This window comes from Drosophila santomea, chromosome 2L (genome assembly GCF_016746245.2).
Source record: "Drosophila santomea strain STO CAGO 1482 chromosome 2L, Prin_Dsan_1.1, whole genome shotgun sequence".
In the NCBI taxonomy this organism is placed as follows: Eukaryota; Metazoa; Arthropoda; class Insecta; order Diptera; family Drosophilidae; genus Drosophila; species Drosophila santomea.
The window spans coordinates 5,523,236-5,541,480 of NC_053016.2; the positions used below are offsets into that span (position 1 = coordinate 5,523,236).

Genomic DNA, 18,245 nt, shown 5'->3' on the forward strand with positions numbered 1-18,245 from the left:
AGTCTTTCATTTATGGGTTCAATTTGTATTTATTAACAATTTTTTTTAAAATTATTTAACAATTTTGTTTATGATGCGCGGATCGACACAGAAATGTTATTACAAATTTTGCTTATAGAACTTTTGCTGCGAACTAAACCGAACAAACGAATGTTACGCGTTTTGGAAGCCATCAATGTTGGATTGAACAGTCAATGCATTTGAATCAAACAATCAATCAATTAATCAATCAATCAATCAACCAATCAATGTTCCGTTTAAGGCTACATAAATATGTAAATTTTAATCATCTCCCTCAGGCTTAGGCTAGCTAGAATTACAAGCGGACATTGGGATTCCGGGAGCGAACGAAGTTCAGCAGCTCGTCGGAGTCCTCGCACACGAATGGCTTGATGTGATGGCAGGCCACGTCGTGCCACTTGATGCCATCGTTGTAGAAGTTGTTCAGAATGGACAGGCAGCTCTCGTCGTTGCCCTGCGCTGCCTCCCGGTTATCGGGCTGCGGCTGTTGGTAACCGCCCGTTGCCGACCAATCGCCGGTGTTCCGCTGCGAAGTGGGTCCAATCTTGGCGCCCGATCCCGACCAGAACCAACCGTTCTCATTCGGTGGCTGCAGATCGGGCCTGTCGCAGCCGGCAAAGTTGCACTTCCTGCCCGATGTCCAGATGTAACGCACATTGCCCCTGGCAATCCGCTGCTTCACAAAGTCATTCTCCTGCGGCGTCTCCAGGGAAACGGCATCCATGCAGTGCCTGCGGCAGATGTTCCTCGCATCCAGCCAATCCACCTCCAAGCTGCGGGTGGGTGCATGCTCCCAGCTGAAGAAGTACGAGTGGGACACGCCCCTGGCATCCCGGTAACTGGCATGGCGCACCCGGTTGGCGCAACTCCTCGGATCGGGAAGAGCCAGGCGACGTTGAGCCAGCGCCACGGTGGCACCAAAGGCCAGCAGCATCAGTGCGCGCAGCACAGACATATTTGGATAACTAAAGAAAGTGCAAAAAAAGGCATTAGTTATATTCCATTTCCATATTCCATGTTTAGAGCTATAGATGTATGCCTTTTTAGGTTAAACCTTAATTTCAATTTACCACCACATTGCTGTCTTTAAAACTACTCAGACGAATCTAGAGTAGCCTAGCGCCCAAAGTTCAGCCCAAAACTGATTTAGAATTTGAATCTGACTAGGCTTGGATCTGATGTGCCCCACCCGTTTCATTTCCGGTTGGATGAGTCGATGGGTTTTATGCGAAATCAGTGATTGGAAATGCTTTGCATTGATTTTGATCAATTTTGACTGTATTTTGTATATGGAATTTGTCGCTTACAATTGTCATTTTGCACAATTTGATTCCATTTCGTCTAATTAAGTAGTTTTCCATTTCGGCCAGGGGCCTTCAACCTGGTTTCTATTTCGTAACGTGAGAACAAGTGAATTTTATTTTATCCAGCCACAGTATATGCAAATGAGCTTATTGTTTAATAACCATACATACATAAAAACCATGAAAATGGTATGCAAATTTTTTATTGGTTTATTGATGTGCGAGTGGTAGTGATTATGAGCCACTTGGCAACTACTCGAAATTACATCTTGTATAAACTCGCCTGCTTTTAGATCCGTATTTAAATAAGCTGGCTAAGCTGAAATGGCTAGAACGCGTGCTAAACGTTGTCTGCTCTTTACAAAAACCTTAATTAGTGAAAACTAATCCAAATTGACTGATAATTAGTTGAAATAAATTGGAATTGCTTGAAAGCGCTCAAATAAAGAGCTCAAAATTGGAAATGCGCTTAGTTTTATGTACTGACCAGTTAACGCTGTAAAAATTCCTTAGATTTATTTCTATACAAAAACACTTTTGTTTAACCAAACAAACAGTAATGACATTTTCAAAAAGTGAACTTATTTGGAAGCGGAGAAACCTTAAAACAAACTACCGATCCGTAACTGACCTAGCCCAAAAAACTGACCTATCCAAAGTCAAGAAACTGTCCATACAGCCAGGAACGTAGCTACATGCCCATTAGTCACTGACATTCCAGTACTCCAGCATTTCTGGCTCAACTGAAACCCAGAGTTTGTCCCATGCATACCAAACCAATAAATACTCGCAGTTAATGGAGAAAGTTGCCCGAGTTCGAGGCTTGAGGTCCGTCCATGGTCATGCATTACACATATGGCTGTATTGCTGGGTCTTTTTCGGTGCCTGGTCAAAAATTCGAAACTCTTCCGCCTGATAAGACTGCTGTTTTGGCCTTTTGTCTTGGCCACGCGCAATTGCATGTTTCTTTCCGCCTTTTCACGGCTTGTAAAATTTTGTAATTTAAATTTCCGTTGCCTCATTTGCTCTTCCTATTTAAAGCACTGCCGATAGGTTTGGCTTATTCGGTATATGACAGGTTGTTTCTGCGGCTAATTGCCGTGGGTAAGGGCATTGGCAGCTGCTGAAATATTTCCGAACCGATTGTCTTCACCTCTCTTCTTTTTTTTTTTTTTTTTTTTTTGGGGCACTTGCTCCCAAGTAGCTCTTATTTTGCCTCACTTTTGTTTGGCTTTTAATTTGTTCGACCTGGCTTTTGTGTTTTGAGACGTGTTTTCTTTTCTTATGCAATACTCGCTTTATTGAACGTTTCAATGAAGGCACTTGTAAACCAAAATTGTGGGAGAAAGGCAAGTATTTTTGGTTGTTTTTTTTCTCTTTGTGGCCTAATGACTAATGATGATTTTTGGCTCTTCAAATGGTTATTTATTTATATAATTCAGCTGTGCGGCGTGCAAAAAGCAACCTTCAAAACGTGCTCAATAACCAAATAAATATTACAAAATACAAATCTTTGAAAGATGCCTTCCTAAGCACATCTGTGCAACATTCCGCATCCGAATTGTTAGATAATTAATTCCAAAACACTTGTGCTGACTTCGTGGTTGCAGCTTCCAAACATTTTAGTTGTTCCTTTACGTTTTTTTTTGCCAAAACCCCAACCACCTGCTGTAGTCACCACCCCCCCAAACATGGCAATTAATCTTCGGCTTATACATTACATTTTACAACAAAGTCTGCGTGGCTGGAAGCAACTGGTTTCTTACTGGGTTTTTCTCTTCAGATGGCAAGCAAATTTTATTTATGTATCACGCGCCTTTAGCATTTTCTTAGGCGGAGTATGAGTTCGTAAAAAGTGTCATTAGTTTATAATAGCGAAACAGGTGTCTATGTTACAAGTTGCACAGGTATTTATGTATACATATAGTAAACTGTTGAAAAACTTTTTAAAAGTTATGTGCAAGTAATGGGATTGCAGGATTTCCTTTAAACTCCAAATAATTGAAAAATCTTTATGTAAGTTTACATAAGCTATTCATTTGTTTTGCAATTTTTAATGAAAAAGTATATTATCGTTTTCTTTGCCATCTGAAAACCCCTTCAACGTAATTTAAACTGGCACGATCTGACTCTGCCATTTCCTGTTAATTAGAAATCAATCGACAAGAAGACGTTTCTCCAGAGAAAACTTCGAGAAACTTGCACTTGCAGCTTGTTTGTAGAACGAAGCCGAAGCCGAAGATGAAGACAAGACGAGTTTCAGCTTTTTAAGCACCACCTTGTCGCGATGCGATGACAGTAATTATAAAGAAGACGGATTTTCCACCTGCAAAACCCACTTGATGGCTTGCTGCAACAACATCCCACCTTTGTGTATCTAGATAACTCGCCGCTTTTGATGGCGTCGAGGTCTCATTTTTTTTAGTGCTAATTAGAATGTTTGCGTCGTCTGCTGTTGCGCCACCTGTGCCCCCACCATGGGTCAACCACTTTGACCTCTTTTTCACGGAGTTACCGCAGCAAAAGGGAGCAGGATGCTGCCGTTATGAAAGTTGCAGGCGGATGCGACCACTTAATTGCCCGGTCTCGGGTCTGGTCTTGGCCAGATCTGGCTGCTCTCGTCTTGGCCCGAAGAAGAAGCAGCCGCTGGCCAACAGTAAACAATATGCAGAAAAACTGGACAGACTGTAGAAGAAAGTCTGTCAACTGCGGCCAGTTTCGGACCACCAGACCAACAGACAGCCAGACAGTCAGACAGTCAGACAGGCTAAAGGAGCGTTACTTTTACTGGTCAAGAGGCGACAGCACCTGCAGCTTACTGGTTTTCGCGAATGATGAGCAAAACACTAAAATTCCACAGACAGTGCACTGTGCCATGCAGTGCTCAAAACAATAACAATGAAGCGAAATGATAGTGAAAATGTTCATGTTTCTTCTTTCAGTTTTTGGTCATCACATAAAATCGTATTTATATGTGCAGGCCATATCCATAGATACTGACAGCGCGTCAGTTTAAATTGGGTGCAGGGAATGGCGGTGATTGGTGAGAGGTTCAAGTGGAATCTTCTCAATTGTCGGCGACCATCTTCACTTTCATCTTCGGAGCAGGCGCTAATGAGTAGCTCAAACTTTGGCCATGGTCAGGTAAATAAACAAGCTAGTGAAGGCACTGAAAGCCACCAAAATGGGAGAAAAACTCTTACAGAATCCAATACCTAGTAAAACTTGTACTTCCTCGAGATGTTTTTAAGATATATACCTATTCCGTGAACAGCAAACTAGTTTAATAAAATGGTATTAAAGGGTAATGTTCAATTAAGCCTTTTTTAGGTAAAGCATGCCCCCTGGTCTTCAAAAAATATGTCTCTCGAATGGCAGACTTTTTACAATTTCTGATTTGGATATTGGATAACCAAGCCCAAATGACGGCAATAATAACACATCATTTATTTCTACAGACCTTTTATTCAGTACGTAAATTGAGACCCATTGAAAGCAGAAAAAATTGTCATTCCTTTTGAAGGTCCGCTAAATTCGCATGCCAAAAACCGGAAAAGAGGCGGAAAAGAAACGCCCACTGCCGAAAAACTTTCCTTTGAGCAGAATCCATTCCACAGATTGACACAGAGGAGCACAGGGAGATCTTTTGCAAAGACTTTCCCGCGTTCCGCGCAGATGAATTATTTCATTGTCAATCGGAGACGATGGAATCGTGACTGCAGATTTCTACTGTGGAATTTTCGGAGATTGCAGACCAAAAGCGGACAGCTGTGACTACTCCTCCGCAATTGCGATGGGAAAATGCACGGCATTGAAATTGTTAAATCGTTGACCTGTCAAAGTCGACTTTAAATAGCTATACAAGTGAGGTCATCTCCAGCTGCAGCTGTAAAAATGTCAAAGCGCCTCTTATCAAGTCTCAGTTATAGCTAGCCATAAAATATTATTGGCATGTTGGATGTTGGTTTTATACTTTACGACCCCCATACTCACTGCAGTGGCAGCAGTAGCTGGCAGCTGGCGCAGCCTGACATTTTGGCAATTACTGCCCGAATTTTTGCATGCTGCTGGAAAATTAGATTTTCCACTCATTTGCACTGCCAACATATTGCGTAATCTTCTGCTTCACTGCATGGCCCTGGTAGTGGGTGGTTGTCAGAGGAACACAGGCCGAAATGAGGCCAAAAATTAAGAAAAACAACTCACTCATTGTTGGCTTAACTAACAGCCGTTTTCACACTATTTGCAATGTTCTTTAAGCTGACTGAATTTGTTGCGTTAGGTCGGCACAGAACTTGGGCAAATTTTGATTTATCATCGTCGGTTCTAAGTCAAAAACTAATTGATGTGTTCTTCCATTCACTTCCAAACTCATTTCTCATTATCTAACACGCAATATTATATATTTATTAAAAACTATGATTAAAAAACCAAAAAATGTACGCTACATTAATCCCAAACTCAATGTAAAGTTTAGAGTAAGCATCTTGCATTTATAATTTTCTTCTGTAATCTAAATCTCCATTTGTCCTGCAAACTAACAGATAATATCGAAACCACAAGTATTTTAAATAAGATAACACTTCTCTGACGTCACTTGTGCTTAAAGGATATGTCCTGCGATGAGTGATAATCACCTTTTGATTGAAACGAACGACACAAAACTCGATAGGCGAAGAGCACAGAAATCCAAGTTGAAAATGTTTTTGTGGGAACAACCGCACGCAACGATTCGCTTTTACCAACTGAACGCTGTGACGATCTTGCCAGGGTTTATAGCTTGGCCCCAAAAAGCCAAACAAACCAAAAAGTGCAAAAACGGTCAGCGGTGGTTCGATGCTCGAACGTGCTTCAAACCGGGCTGGAGGCTTGGCTTAAACGAGTGCTCCGTGGGGGCAAAAAAAAAACATACATATACCAACAAAATTGGCCTAAACAGACAAACAGTATTTTCATGCTGGAGACGAGCTTGGAATGCATTCGATGGCTAATTGAGTTAGTGGCAGCTACTGCTGCCATAAATGTGTCAGTGTGCTACTGGTTTTGGGGTCTATAACTTGGAGTGTCGAGTGCATCTGGTTGCTTCGAACATGTTGCAGCACAGCAAGTTCGCTGCTTGAGTCTTTTGTTTTTCATAGTTTGCCAATTTAATAAGTGCGAAAAAGGCGAATCGCATTGATGACCGTTACAAGCTTTGTTTATAGAGATGATTATGCATTTATTTTTGATTTTATTTTAATTATCTGCCACTAAGCCGAATTGCCCTCGGGTTACATTTTTGTAAGCATTTTGTTTTTTTTTTACATTTATGTAACAATTGTATATTTTTTTACGCTTCGATACAAAGCAAAACGGTGTCAATAAAATCAATAGAGCTTAAATTGCTTCCGGCACAATTTGCTCATCATTAGCCAAAAGGTGTTGAAGAAGCGAGCATAAAGGGCAGCGCAAAGATAACAAAAAATGGAAAAAATGGAAAAATAAATACAAGCTAAAATATGTTTAAATTGTTAAAAACGAATTTCAGCTGCCTTTGTGGGCCTACTCGATTTGATTAATGGCGTTTCTTGATTTCCCTAATGAGAGCATACGAAAACAATTCATCAATTTTCATTCTGCTCGGCCCAAAAATATTGCTTAATAACGTTGGTATTTATCGCAGTAAGCAATGCTGCTCCAATGCTGCAGCTGCTCAAGTTCACCCCTACAAGGCGAATCAGCTTCTGATTTGTTTCAAGTGTCCTCTCACGCACCTCGAGCTCATCTTCGAAATGCACTTCGAGCATACTTTTACATTAAACATGAAAATGTACCCGATGTGAGGTCGCTCGGTAAATTAAATTTAATTGCATTTTCAGCGGTGGCGAAGTGCGGTGGAGTGCCAGCCAACAACTTCAAATCGATTCGGAATCGCTTCAAATTCGCCAAGACTCGCTTGCATCTTTTTTGTATACTCTTAACGGCCGTTCAGTGGACAACGGATTAATTGAATTCATTATAAAAATCATTAATTTGAAGCCAGTAAACCAAGTTGACATATAGATACCATAAAATTAAGGGGAAATGCCAGCTTGTCCATCGCCTTTAAGAGTATCAAAATGTCAACTTGAACACATCTTTAGACATTCAAGGAATGATTCTGTCACTGTCCCAGTTTCTAAAACTGGCTATGAGAAGTTTAAATGTAATTTAATATACCACTACAAATTAGCTCATTTATTCACAAATACTTTTTTAATGAATAAGAATAGATTACATCATAAAGTGTGCGACAAAATTAAAAAGAAATTACTCCCAAGGGCATTACTTTAAATTAAATTAAAAAAACTCATGAACTTTATAGTCTGACAATATGAAATATCCCGATAAGAGTATTGTGAGGCTCATAACTTCGCACTTAGCCTGCAGTTCTTGTTATTGGCTGTGACTTTGAACGCATTTGCCTAAGTGATTTATGCATTCGAACATCCGATCTCGAAATGAGTCGAAGCAGCAGATGTGTTAAATCATTAAGTGTAAACAGCTCCAAACTTTGATCGTCATAATGATGGAGCCCCGAACTTGAACTTGAAGACCGCTGACTTGCAAAAGGCCGCCACACACAAAAACATCAAAACAAAACAAAAAACAAATCTGTTTCCAAAATATATACCCGTACACAATCAAAAAGGCATATCCATGGCTGCGGCTGCAATTAGATCTGCACTCCACTCCAAATGGGTTACACAGAGGCGAGCAACAATTAAAAAATGGGTCTTGGCTGTGGAGCAACAATCAAAATTGAAACTCCGCTTACCATGAAGTTAAGTACGAGAGACCTTAGGCGTCATGGATGGATATATCGTACCTCTATACCTATACCTCTATATATTTTATGGCCCTCGGCTGATGATCACGACTATTGTGGGCTTGAGGTGCTCCAATGCTCCATTGCCTGCAATTCCACTTTCCTTTGCCAAATATTGTAACAAAATTGGCAAAATCCCACGCAGCCTCAGTGCCACATACTCATAATTGGGTCGCTTAATCTATCATTTGACATCTCTGATCCCCGCCGCCCTCAGACAACTTTTTAATTACAATTGGGCTCATTGTTTGAGCAGCGATTTCTGGCTTACATTTTGCGGTTACGCAACTTTCGGATTGCGTGGCGATTGCCAGAGGAAAGTCATCATTAGATTGACATAAAAACTCTTTATCTCGCTGATTGCGAGTTGGGAAACCTTAAAACGTTAGGCCTTACAAAATAGGCTTATTTATTTAAAAGTTATATGTACTTTTTTTCGCCGACAAGTGCATGTTTTTGCCCAATTAACAATAAAGGTAAAAGGAAGCTGATTAGTTGGTAGGTACATATGTACGTACTGGCACCTTTTTCCTACAAATACTTACCAAAACTTACTATTGAAGTTTCAGACAATTTTAGGTGGTTTGTTAGAGAGGAACATGGACAGATTTTAAACCTTTTTCCCAATGAATAAGGGTATGAAAACATATGGATAAAGATATATTCATTCTCTTATTTAATTCATTCATTGAAATGTTCTGGACAGTAATTAAATTTTTTTCATGGACAGGTGGAGCAGTCTACAAAAATTATATGCCGTTTAAATCGAAGAGCGGGCACAAAGCGTGAACAATGATAAATTACAATAACATAACATAATTAACTTTGAGCCGGGGCGATGATGCAAATTAACTTCTTCTTCTCCCTTGGCGAGCATAGATGTCTATAGGTTACCACGTTTGCATACAAGAAGTATATATAACATATATTCAAGCATATATCTGAGGTTGCCATAACCCAGTGACTGACTTCCACTGTTTACCGCATCACGTGGCGTCGGCACCTTGGGTTCTGTAACTCACCGCATCTTCATAGCCAAAAACCAACATCCAACTTCCATTTCGTCACTTTTTGGTGGCGAAAATGTCAGAGGTTTCTGCGCAGCTCGTGGATTCGGTCAGCTGGCGATTATCCAAACCATTTTCCGCCATCCAACAATTATTTTATTTCATTTATGGCGGTTTATAAGTATATTTTTTATTCGCTTTTTTGTCAATTGAGGAAAACCTTCAGCGTATTTGGCCGTGAAACAAATTGGCATCAAACCGCTTGGTATCTTAAATTGCTCAAATAATTGTTTGCTTCAGTTCGGTTTTGGCCAAGGAAAACATTTACCCCACTTTGTTTGTTATACTTAATTTTGTTCACTATTTATTTGGGCTTTGTTTTCTTTAAATTGAATAAATAATTGCATTTTATTAAAAGGTTTAAAGCGGAACCAGAAAATATATATGTATATTGGTAAGATGGCGTACTCTAACGCTTTAAAACATTATTGGATTTGTAATCCACTTGAAAACTTCTTTCTTTTCACTACACTCGATTTGAGTATTTCACTTGCAAATTCTAACTTTCGTATATCATTTTGTGTCATATAGTTAGCGATACATTGCGTTGCACGTGTGAAAAATAAACAAAAAAGTTGGAATGCATTTCATCTAATGCCGGCGCCATTGTCACAGAAAAGCTAAAAACAAAAACGCAGAATTTCGGGGGAGTCTCTGTTATTGTTTCGACTGGCTTGTCGACTTGTGTCGACTTGTGTCGACTTGTGGGGATGTGTTGTTGTCAGCCAAATTGTGCGACAAAAATTCTGAGCCAGCCACATGATTTGTTGCATTGCAGCACGACGTTGGAGTCGAGTGCTCCAAACTGGGAGCTCATTAAGCTGGGGAAGGGGGATCCATTACGCAATCTTGTTTGCATTGTCGACTCCACTGGCAGCAGTTGAAGATGATGGCAGCACTGGGCCAACTAGTGTTGGTTTGGATTTGCTTGCTTGGATTTGTTTTTGCGCCGTTTCGTTAATGTGGACTTTTGTCTTGCGCTTTAGCTGCATTCTAACATCAAAATTATGCTAAACTTGGTTTTTTAAACAGCGTTTCGAAACGCAATTATCACTTGGTCACTTGACTTCGGTTTTCTTTAGATTCTTTGACCTTTCGTCTCAGAATATACATGTTTCATCTCTGCAAATGCGTGTTTTAATGGCTCTAACCACAAACCTTATTTGCCTGGTAATTAATTGAACGAATGTAGATAAGGTTTGATAACAACTGATGAAATTCAAATGAAACCTACTGCCATAGCTGCCAAGCATACAACAGCAATTACCATATCTGCGCAATTTAATCTGCGATAAGCAGTGCACTCCAGCGAAATGAATCCAACTCAATTTGACCAGGAATCCAACTCAATTTGACCAGGAATCCAACTCAATTTGACGAGAAAGCCTCCATTTATTCGGATTCGAGCAATGATCAGCTACGGAGTGGACACTTTTCGCGGCTGTCGAGGACGATTACGCTACTGGCTGAGTGCCAGGGATTGCTATGACTCCATCTCGCTGATGGTGACCATTGCCTTTGCTATGGGCATCACGCCGTTTCTGGTGAGGCGCAATGCGCGGGGCGAGACATCCTTGGAGCAGTCCTGGTATGGATTCCTGAATGCCATTCTGCGCTGGCTGCTGCTCGCCTACTGCTACAGCTACATCAACCTGAGCAACGAGAGCCTCATTGGCTACTTCATGCGCAACCACGTGTCCCAGATTAGCACACGTGTCCACGACGTTGTCGGCATTATAGCAGCGGTATTTACCTTCATATTGCCACTACTGCTGCGTAAACACTTCCTCAAATCGGTCAAGAATATGGTGCTGGCCGATGAGCAACTGGACCGGCTACGAAGTCCCGTCAACTTCAACACGGTTGTGGGCCAAGTGGTGCTGGTCATTTCGGCGGTCGTGCTCCTGGACACCGTACTCCTGACCACCGGCTTGGTTTGCCTGGCCAAAATGGAGGTGTACGCTTCGTGGCAGCTCACCTTCATTTTCGTCTACGAGCTGATGGCCATTTCCATCACCATCTGCATGTTCTGCCTGATGACCAGGACGGTGCAGCGCAGAATCACCTGCCTGCACAAGGTGAGCAATAGGTTTAGTATTTACCATGTGTCATATTTAATTAAAACATCTCGGCTCAACGCAGTCTTGCGAGTAAACACAGTTCCTCCTCTGTAGCCATCCAATCATCATATATCACCTGTCAATCGCAGTAATCCCTGTACACCAGAAGCAAGTTGAGTGGAGAAATCTGATCAGCTTATGGCTGGAGCAGTGCCCAGGAACGACTCCCCATAGATATCCTGCACCTTCCCTTCATTTCCATATCCACCCAGTCAGCGAGTGTGGCCAGATATGCGATTACTCGAGTATCTCCTTGATAATGAAGACAATGAATGGCCCGTCACGAAGAAAACTCGCATGGATGCTCGTCCAGTTGACGGCGAATATCCTTAAAGTCTAGCGACTGAGTTCAGCTCAAGTGGTTTCCGTTTTCAAGGACACGTTGATGCTGATGCTCGGTATATGGTGCACATAAACAATTACTTGCCAACTTTCTATGCTGATATATCCTGATTTTCTTTCCATGTACCTCCCCAAGGATAGAAACATTAGTCACTTATTCCCAATGTTTTCTTTTTTATTAACATAATTTATATCCATTTTATTTGTTTGTGTGCATAAAATCATCACTGGCAGCTCGAAAGAGAGTGAGAAAAGGATAACACTTGTTGCTATTGCCTGCCACTTGTTGTTGCTGCGAGTCCTAGACAACATAATAATGAGCTTTCGCCAGCCAGCCGGCATTTCGTTTTTATATTCCCCCATTCACACTCTTCACTCACATCAGGGGGGAGTCCTTCTATTATCCTTTGGCCCACTTCGTTTGCATCCGTCGCGTGGCAATCGCCATTTTTCCTATTCACCAGCCAGTTCGCGTTGACACTTTCACCCGAACGGTTGTGCGATTCGCCGTGCTCTGTTCTCACTTCCGTTTCCGGTGTGCATTAGTTTCGATTTCGCCACCATGTCCGCCCTGCGTCGGGTGCGCAAATACTTTATATCCTCGCAGGTCTACGAGGCACTGCGTCCGCTGTTCTTCCTAACATTTCTCTACGGACTGACGCCGTTTCATGTGGTCAGGCGCAAGATGGGCGAGTCCTACTTGAAGATGTCCTGTTTCGGTGTCTTCAACATCTTCATTTACATCTGCCTCTGCGGCTTCTGCTACATCTCATCCCTGCGGCAGGGTGAATCCATTGTGGGCTACTTCTTCCGCACCGAAATCTCCACAATCGGCGATCGTCTGCAGATCTTCAATGGCTTGATAGCTGGTGCTGTGATTTACACCTCGGCAATTCTTAAACGCTGCAAACTTCTGGGCACATTGACTATTTTGCACAGCTTGGATACGAACTTCTCGAACATTGGCATACGTGTGAAATACTCAAGGATTTTCCGATACTCGTTGCTGGTGCTGATCTTCAAGCTGCTGATCCTGGGTGTTTATTTCGTGGGTGTTTTCCGGCTGCTCGTCTCCTTGGACGTCACACCTTCGTTCTGCGTTTGCATGACATTTTTTCTGCAACATTCGGTTGTCTCCATAGCGATTTGTTTGTTCTGCGTGATTGCCTTCAGTTTCGAGCGGCGCCTCAGTATCATCAATCAGGTGAGTGGGGGTAATGGTTATCAGGACGACCAGCAAGTACAGGTAAATATTTACCTGCAGCTGGTGGAGATGCGTGACGGGAAAGGGGATTCCAGTGGGATATTCACTGTAATTGCTTTTATTACTCAACCACAGAGCAAGTGTGAAAATTAATTTATGTAAAGCCTTGGTTACACACACACCAACCACCTACTGTCATCAAACTAGATTATTTGCCATGATTCCACTAGACGTGTTTAGTAATTACGTTTGCTTTTGGGCTGTAGATGGTCAGCAAATAGCACAGCCTAGACTATTTAACCAACAAGGTCTGCCAGGTAATGGATTAAGTTACTCTTTTGGGCAGCTCTGACCTAGTGAGTTAGATAAGATCGATTAAAATGCGATGCCTACTTTGGGGCATTCGAATAGATTGCTGCCTTTCATTTACATAATCAATTTATTATTTAATAATAAATACACATCATCAGTTTATCTTTAAAGTGTGACAAAAAGAAAAACGCCCTTTCTCATTTCTCTTCCCACTTTGCTGTTCAGAATACGAAAGTATTCAATTTCAAGGCTTCTGGGAACTGTGCTTATCATAAATTTGCAACCATATTTCGCAATCCAACTGAAAATGGCAATGACCCCTCATAAAGTAATATCCGATGTCTTTATGGCCATAATTCCAACGTAACTAAGCAAATCTCATCTACGGCAGGACACGAAATACAAAAGCTGTTCTATTCCGCCGAACAATTGACATAAATTCATTCACGCTCTACATGGAAACCATGGAATTAATTTGGCTTAAGAGGGTCTCTGGTCACTCATTGATCCAGATAAATAGGTATATAGACACGGAAAACTTCCCTTAACGTGGGCAAATCGTTGGATTGCCCTGGGGAAATGATTCCCCAGCGAGTTGCGCCATTAATTAAAATGCAACAGCTAGAGCTAATAGGTTAATGGTCGAAACATAAGCGGACAGCAGCTTGTCTAGACCCGCGTTACACATTAAAAAGGGGAAAGTTATTTACTTGTCCAAGCCCACCCACCAACTTGCCGGTCCGACGACTCCTGCTAAAATGCAAATCATTTGCGGTCCCTGGCGTCAGTCGCCGGTTGAAGCTCAAGCGAAGCGGTCATGGACATTGAAAGGGCCAAGGAGCCGGTGGATCCGACGGATACTCCGGACATCGAAGTGGCTTCTGGACTATGTCAGCCGTGGCGCCGTAGATTTCGGCGTTTCTTTACCGCCAAACAGCTGTACGAGTGCCTGCGTCCAGTGTTCCATGTGACCTACATCCACGGCCTCACCTCCTTCTACATCAGCTGCGATAGCAAAACCGGCAACAGGACCATCAAGAAGACCATCTTTGGCTACATCAATGGCATCATGCACATTGCCATGTTTGTCTTTGCCTATAGTTTAACGATCTACAACAATTGCGAGTCGGTGGCCAGCTACTTCTTTCGATCCCGCATCACCTATTTCGGGGACATGATGCAGATAGTGAGTGGTTGCATTGGCGTCACTGTCATCTACCTGACCGCCTTTGTGCCCAACCATCGACTGGAGCGCTGCCTGCAAAAGTTCCACACCATGGACCTGCAACTGCAGACGGTGGGCGTGAAGATCATGTACAGCAAGGTGCTGCGTTTTAGCTACATGCTTCTCATCTCCATGTTCCTGGTGAACGTCCTCTTTACCGGCGGCACCTTCTCGGTGCTCTACTCATCCCAGGTGACGCCCACCTTGGCGCTGCACTTCACCTTCCTCATCCAGCACACGGTCATCGCCATTGCCATTGCGCTCTTCAGCTGCTTCACGTATCTGGTGGAGATGCGTCTGGTGATGGTCAACAAGGTAAGGAACACTTGACCAGAGGCGATACTTAGAGATTAGTGGAAGGGAAGTTTGAACACCGTATATAGTTTTCCTTAGAATGACAATGATTTCTCCTGCAATTTCTGTATCAGTTTGCCTAGAAGAGAACAAGTTTTTCAGGATATAGATACATCTAACATTAGTTTTTAAAGCCGACTGATAATAATAACTTTTTAACAAAGTAGTTCGACAGGCCTTTTAAATATATTTCTAATCAAAACAATTACAATCAATTGCCCATCGCTTAGCATCTATTTAACTAGTTAGCTGCTTGAATTGGTCATTTCCCATGAGGACACTAAAGTGGTAACGATCTAATATTTTTCCATTCAGCACAGCAGTGTTTTTAGTTTCATTCAGCTGATTCAATTAAATTAATTAGTACACACAAACACCGACCATGAACCACTGAACGCCAACCGGAGGACATGCACCACCTCCTTATAATTTCATAACGCTGGAAAACCGCAGAAAGTGCCATTAAATGAGAACTTTGTCGGTGGCTGATGGACGGGTTTACATTACCTGACCTGTCAACGGCGAAAAGTAGACAATATTAAACTGCCATGACGTTCATTACGTTCAAGGTGTTGGTCATAAATACTTTAAAGGCCAATCACAATCGTGGCTATAAAAGCAACTTGCACTGGACTCTTAGAAAGTACTTTCATTTTCGACAACAATTGAAACTATGCATTGAGTAGATACTACTTGTATTTTAAAAATAAGTTTATGGAAATGCCGAATTCCTTTTGCGAACTATTCAAACCGCGGGATGCTTTTGGAGCCGAGCAAACCTTACTCTTCTACACCTATCTACTAGGTTTGACCCCATTTCGCTTGAGGGGTCAAGCTGGCGGTAGGCAGTTTCAGCTAAGTAAACTCGGCTATCTGAATGCCCTTCTTCAGCTGAGCTTCTTCAGCTACTGCTTTCTGGCCGCTCTCATCAAACAGCAGAGCATTGTGGGCTACTTCTTCAAGTCGGAGATATCGCAAATCGGAGACTCACTGCAAAAGTTCATCGGAATGACTGGAATGTCGATACTCTTTCTCTGCAGCAGCATTCGCGTTAGATTGCTAATACGCATCTGGGATCGCATATCCTGTGTGGATGATCGGTTTCTTAACGTGGGAGTATGCTTCAATTATCCCGCCATTATGCGTTTGAGACATCTGCAGATCTTGCTCATCAATGGCGTGCAATTGAGCTACTTGATTAGCTCCAACTGGATGCTGTTGGGAAATGATGTGAGGCCCATTTACACGGCAATTGTCGCCTTCTATGTGCCCCAAATATTTCTACTCAGCATTGTTATGCTGTTTCATGCCACTTTGCATCGCCTCTGGCAGCATTTCACTGTACTGAATCAGGTGGGTTGAGCTGAAGTGCAAGTTACCTAATTGTTGAACACGTCACCAAGCCACAAAAAAACTTCACAAAACACTAGCTCTTTGGATAATTAAATGTATATCGCACTAAAAATATACACATATATCGTTCTATGAGTCGAACAATTCATTAGCGTGGTGAGATTGTTATCCCATTTTGCGTATTCCACGGACCCAATGGCTTTGCAGAGCAGCCATACATCATGTGGCTCCTTGGGCGATTGGTTAGGAAATCGGGTAACCAACCACACGACGTATACACCTGCTATCGCCTGACCATATTCATGGCCCTCTGCCTTGGGATTGTGCCCTACAACGTGACCATATCTTCAGAAGGCAGAGGAGTACTAACATCCTGCTACTTGGGCTACATCAACATCCTCATACGAATGGCCATCTATATGGGCAACACATTCTACGGCGCCATCCATCGGGATGCGTTGATGTCCAACTTTTTCCTTACGGACATATCAAATGTGATTGATGGACTGCAGAAGATCAACGGAATGCTGGGCATCTCGGCCATATTGCTTCTATCGCTGCTGCATCGCAGGAAATTGCTGCAACTGCTGGCCAATTTCGATGCACTCGAGACGGAGGCGTTTCCACGGGTGGGCGTGGCAATGCATCAGGTGGCGGCTAAGAAGAAAATGAATCGATTGGTGGCATTGCTGGTGGGCAGTATGGCGGCTTATATAACGTGCAGTTTTCTGATGATCGGCCTGAGAGACGCGACCACATTTTCCATCTCATCGGTGATTAGTTACTTTTCACCACATTGTATCGTGTGCGCGGTTTCTTTTCTGGCCGGAAATGTAATGATCAAGTTACGCCTATATCTGGCTGCTCTTAACAAGGTTATGTTTGGTTTAAGATTGTGCATATTTAATACTTCAACTGATATTTCCTACTTAATTCTACTTGCAGGTGTTGAAAAACCTAGCCCATCAGTGGGACACCCGTACTCTGAAGGCAGTGACTCAAAAACAGCGCTCTCTGCAGTGTCTGGATTCATTCTCCATGTACACCATTGTAACCAAGGATCCTGCCGAGATCATACAGGAGTCCATGGAGATACATCATCTGATTTGCGAGGCCGCCGCCACGGCCAACAAATATTTCACCTACCAACTGCTGACCATTATTTCCATAGCATTTCTGATCATCGTTTTCGATGCGTACTATGTACTGGAAACGCTGCTGGGCAAATCGAAGCGTGAAAGCAAATTCAAAACTGTGGAATTCGTGACGTTTTTCTCCTGCCAAATGATCCTGTATCTGATTGCCATCATTTCGATTGTCGAAGGAAGCAATCGGGCTATCAAAAAGAGCGAGAAAACGGGTGGAATAGTGCACTCACTACTCAATAAAACGAAAAGTGCTGAGGTCAAGGAGAAACTGCAGCAATTCTCCATGCAGCTGATGCATCTGAAAATTAACTTTACCGCAGCTGGACTGTTCAACATCGACCGCACTTTGTACTTCACAGTTAGTTGCTAAACTTTATATATATTTCTGTAATTTTCCTAATGAAACATTCATGTACAACAGATCAGCGGCGCCCTGACCACTTATCTCATCATCTTGCTGCAGTTCACATCCAATTCCCCCAACAATGGCTATGGGAATGGCAGCTCCTGCTGCGAGACCTTCAATAATATGACGAATCATACGCTTTAGATGTGCTATCGATGTCACTACAATATGGGGAATTGGAATATACGAGTAGAATGGAAATCGAGTAGAGTCGAGTCGAGTCGATGGAGCCATGGTGAAATGGTATTGAATACGTCCAGCAGAATGTGTATTTTTTGTAAATGTTATTGCTGTTGCTAAAAAAGTGTTTTCTGTCAATATGAAGCAGCGATTGGAAATAAATTTTTAATCGGTTATACAGTTTGTGTTTTAAATTGGTAATTAGCAACTTTTGAAACTTCGGTGTAGCATTCAAATAAGCACTAAAATTGCAAGGATTTTATTGGAAACTATATATGAATTTTAGGTAATAGAGACTGTGAGTTTGAACATATTTTTCTTGTATAAGTTCAACTGCATACGCAAATAGCTTCTGTTAAGTA

The 18,245-nt window shown here is 42.2% G+C and overlaps 2 protein-coding genes across 7 annotated transcripts; one reads left to right on the plus strand and one right to left on the minus strand.

Annotated features, from left to right (window-relative positions):
• Positions 1 to 5: 5 nt before the first annotated feature.
• LOC120444020 lies at positions 6 to 6,056 on the minus strand. 2 transcript variants are annotated; one of them, XM_039623520.2, is made up of 2 exons: positions 5,963 to 6,056; positions 6 to 986 (listed from the first exon to the last, which is right to left on the minus strand). In XM_039623520.2, the coding sequence occupies exon 2, from the start codon at positions 974 to 976 to the stop codon at positions 317 to 319; it is 660 nt and encodes a 219-aa protein (XP_039479454.1). In that variant the 5' UTR covers positions 977 to 986; positions 5,963 to 6,056; the 3' UTR covers positions 6 to 316. The 2 variants fall into 2 exon arrangements, with proteins under 2 accessions (XP_039479454.1, XP_039479453.1); XM_039623519.2 differs by lacking the exon at positions 5,963 to 6,056 and adding an exon at positions 1,092 to 1,189.
• Positions 6,057 to 10,648: 4,592 nt separating this feature from the next.
• LOC120451098 (putative gustatory receptor 28b) lies at positions 10,649 to 18,023 on the plus strand. 5 transcript variants are annotated; one of them, XM_039634514.1, is made up of 3 exons: positions 10,649 to 11,317; positions 17,095 to 17,655; positions 17,719 to 18,023. In XM_039634514.1, exons 1-3 carry the CDS (start codon positions 10,649 to 10,651, stop codon positions 17,845 to 17,847), a joined length of 1,359 nt encoding a protein of 452 aa, XP_039490448.1. In that variant the 3' UTR covers positions 17,848 to 18,023. The 5 variants fall into 5 exon arrangements, with proteins under 5 accessions (XP_039490448.1, XP_039490457.1, XP_039490440.1 ...); XM_039634523.1 differs by lacking the exon at positions 10,649 to 11,317 and adding an exon at positions 12,169 to 12,905; XM_039634506.1 differs by lacking the exon at positions 10,649 to 11,317 and adding an exon at positions 14,035 to 14,757.
• Positions 18,024 to 18,245: the final 222 nt, after the last annotated feature.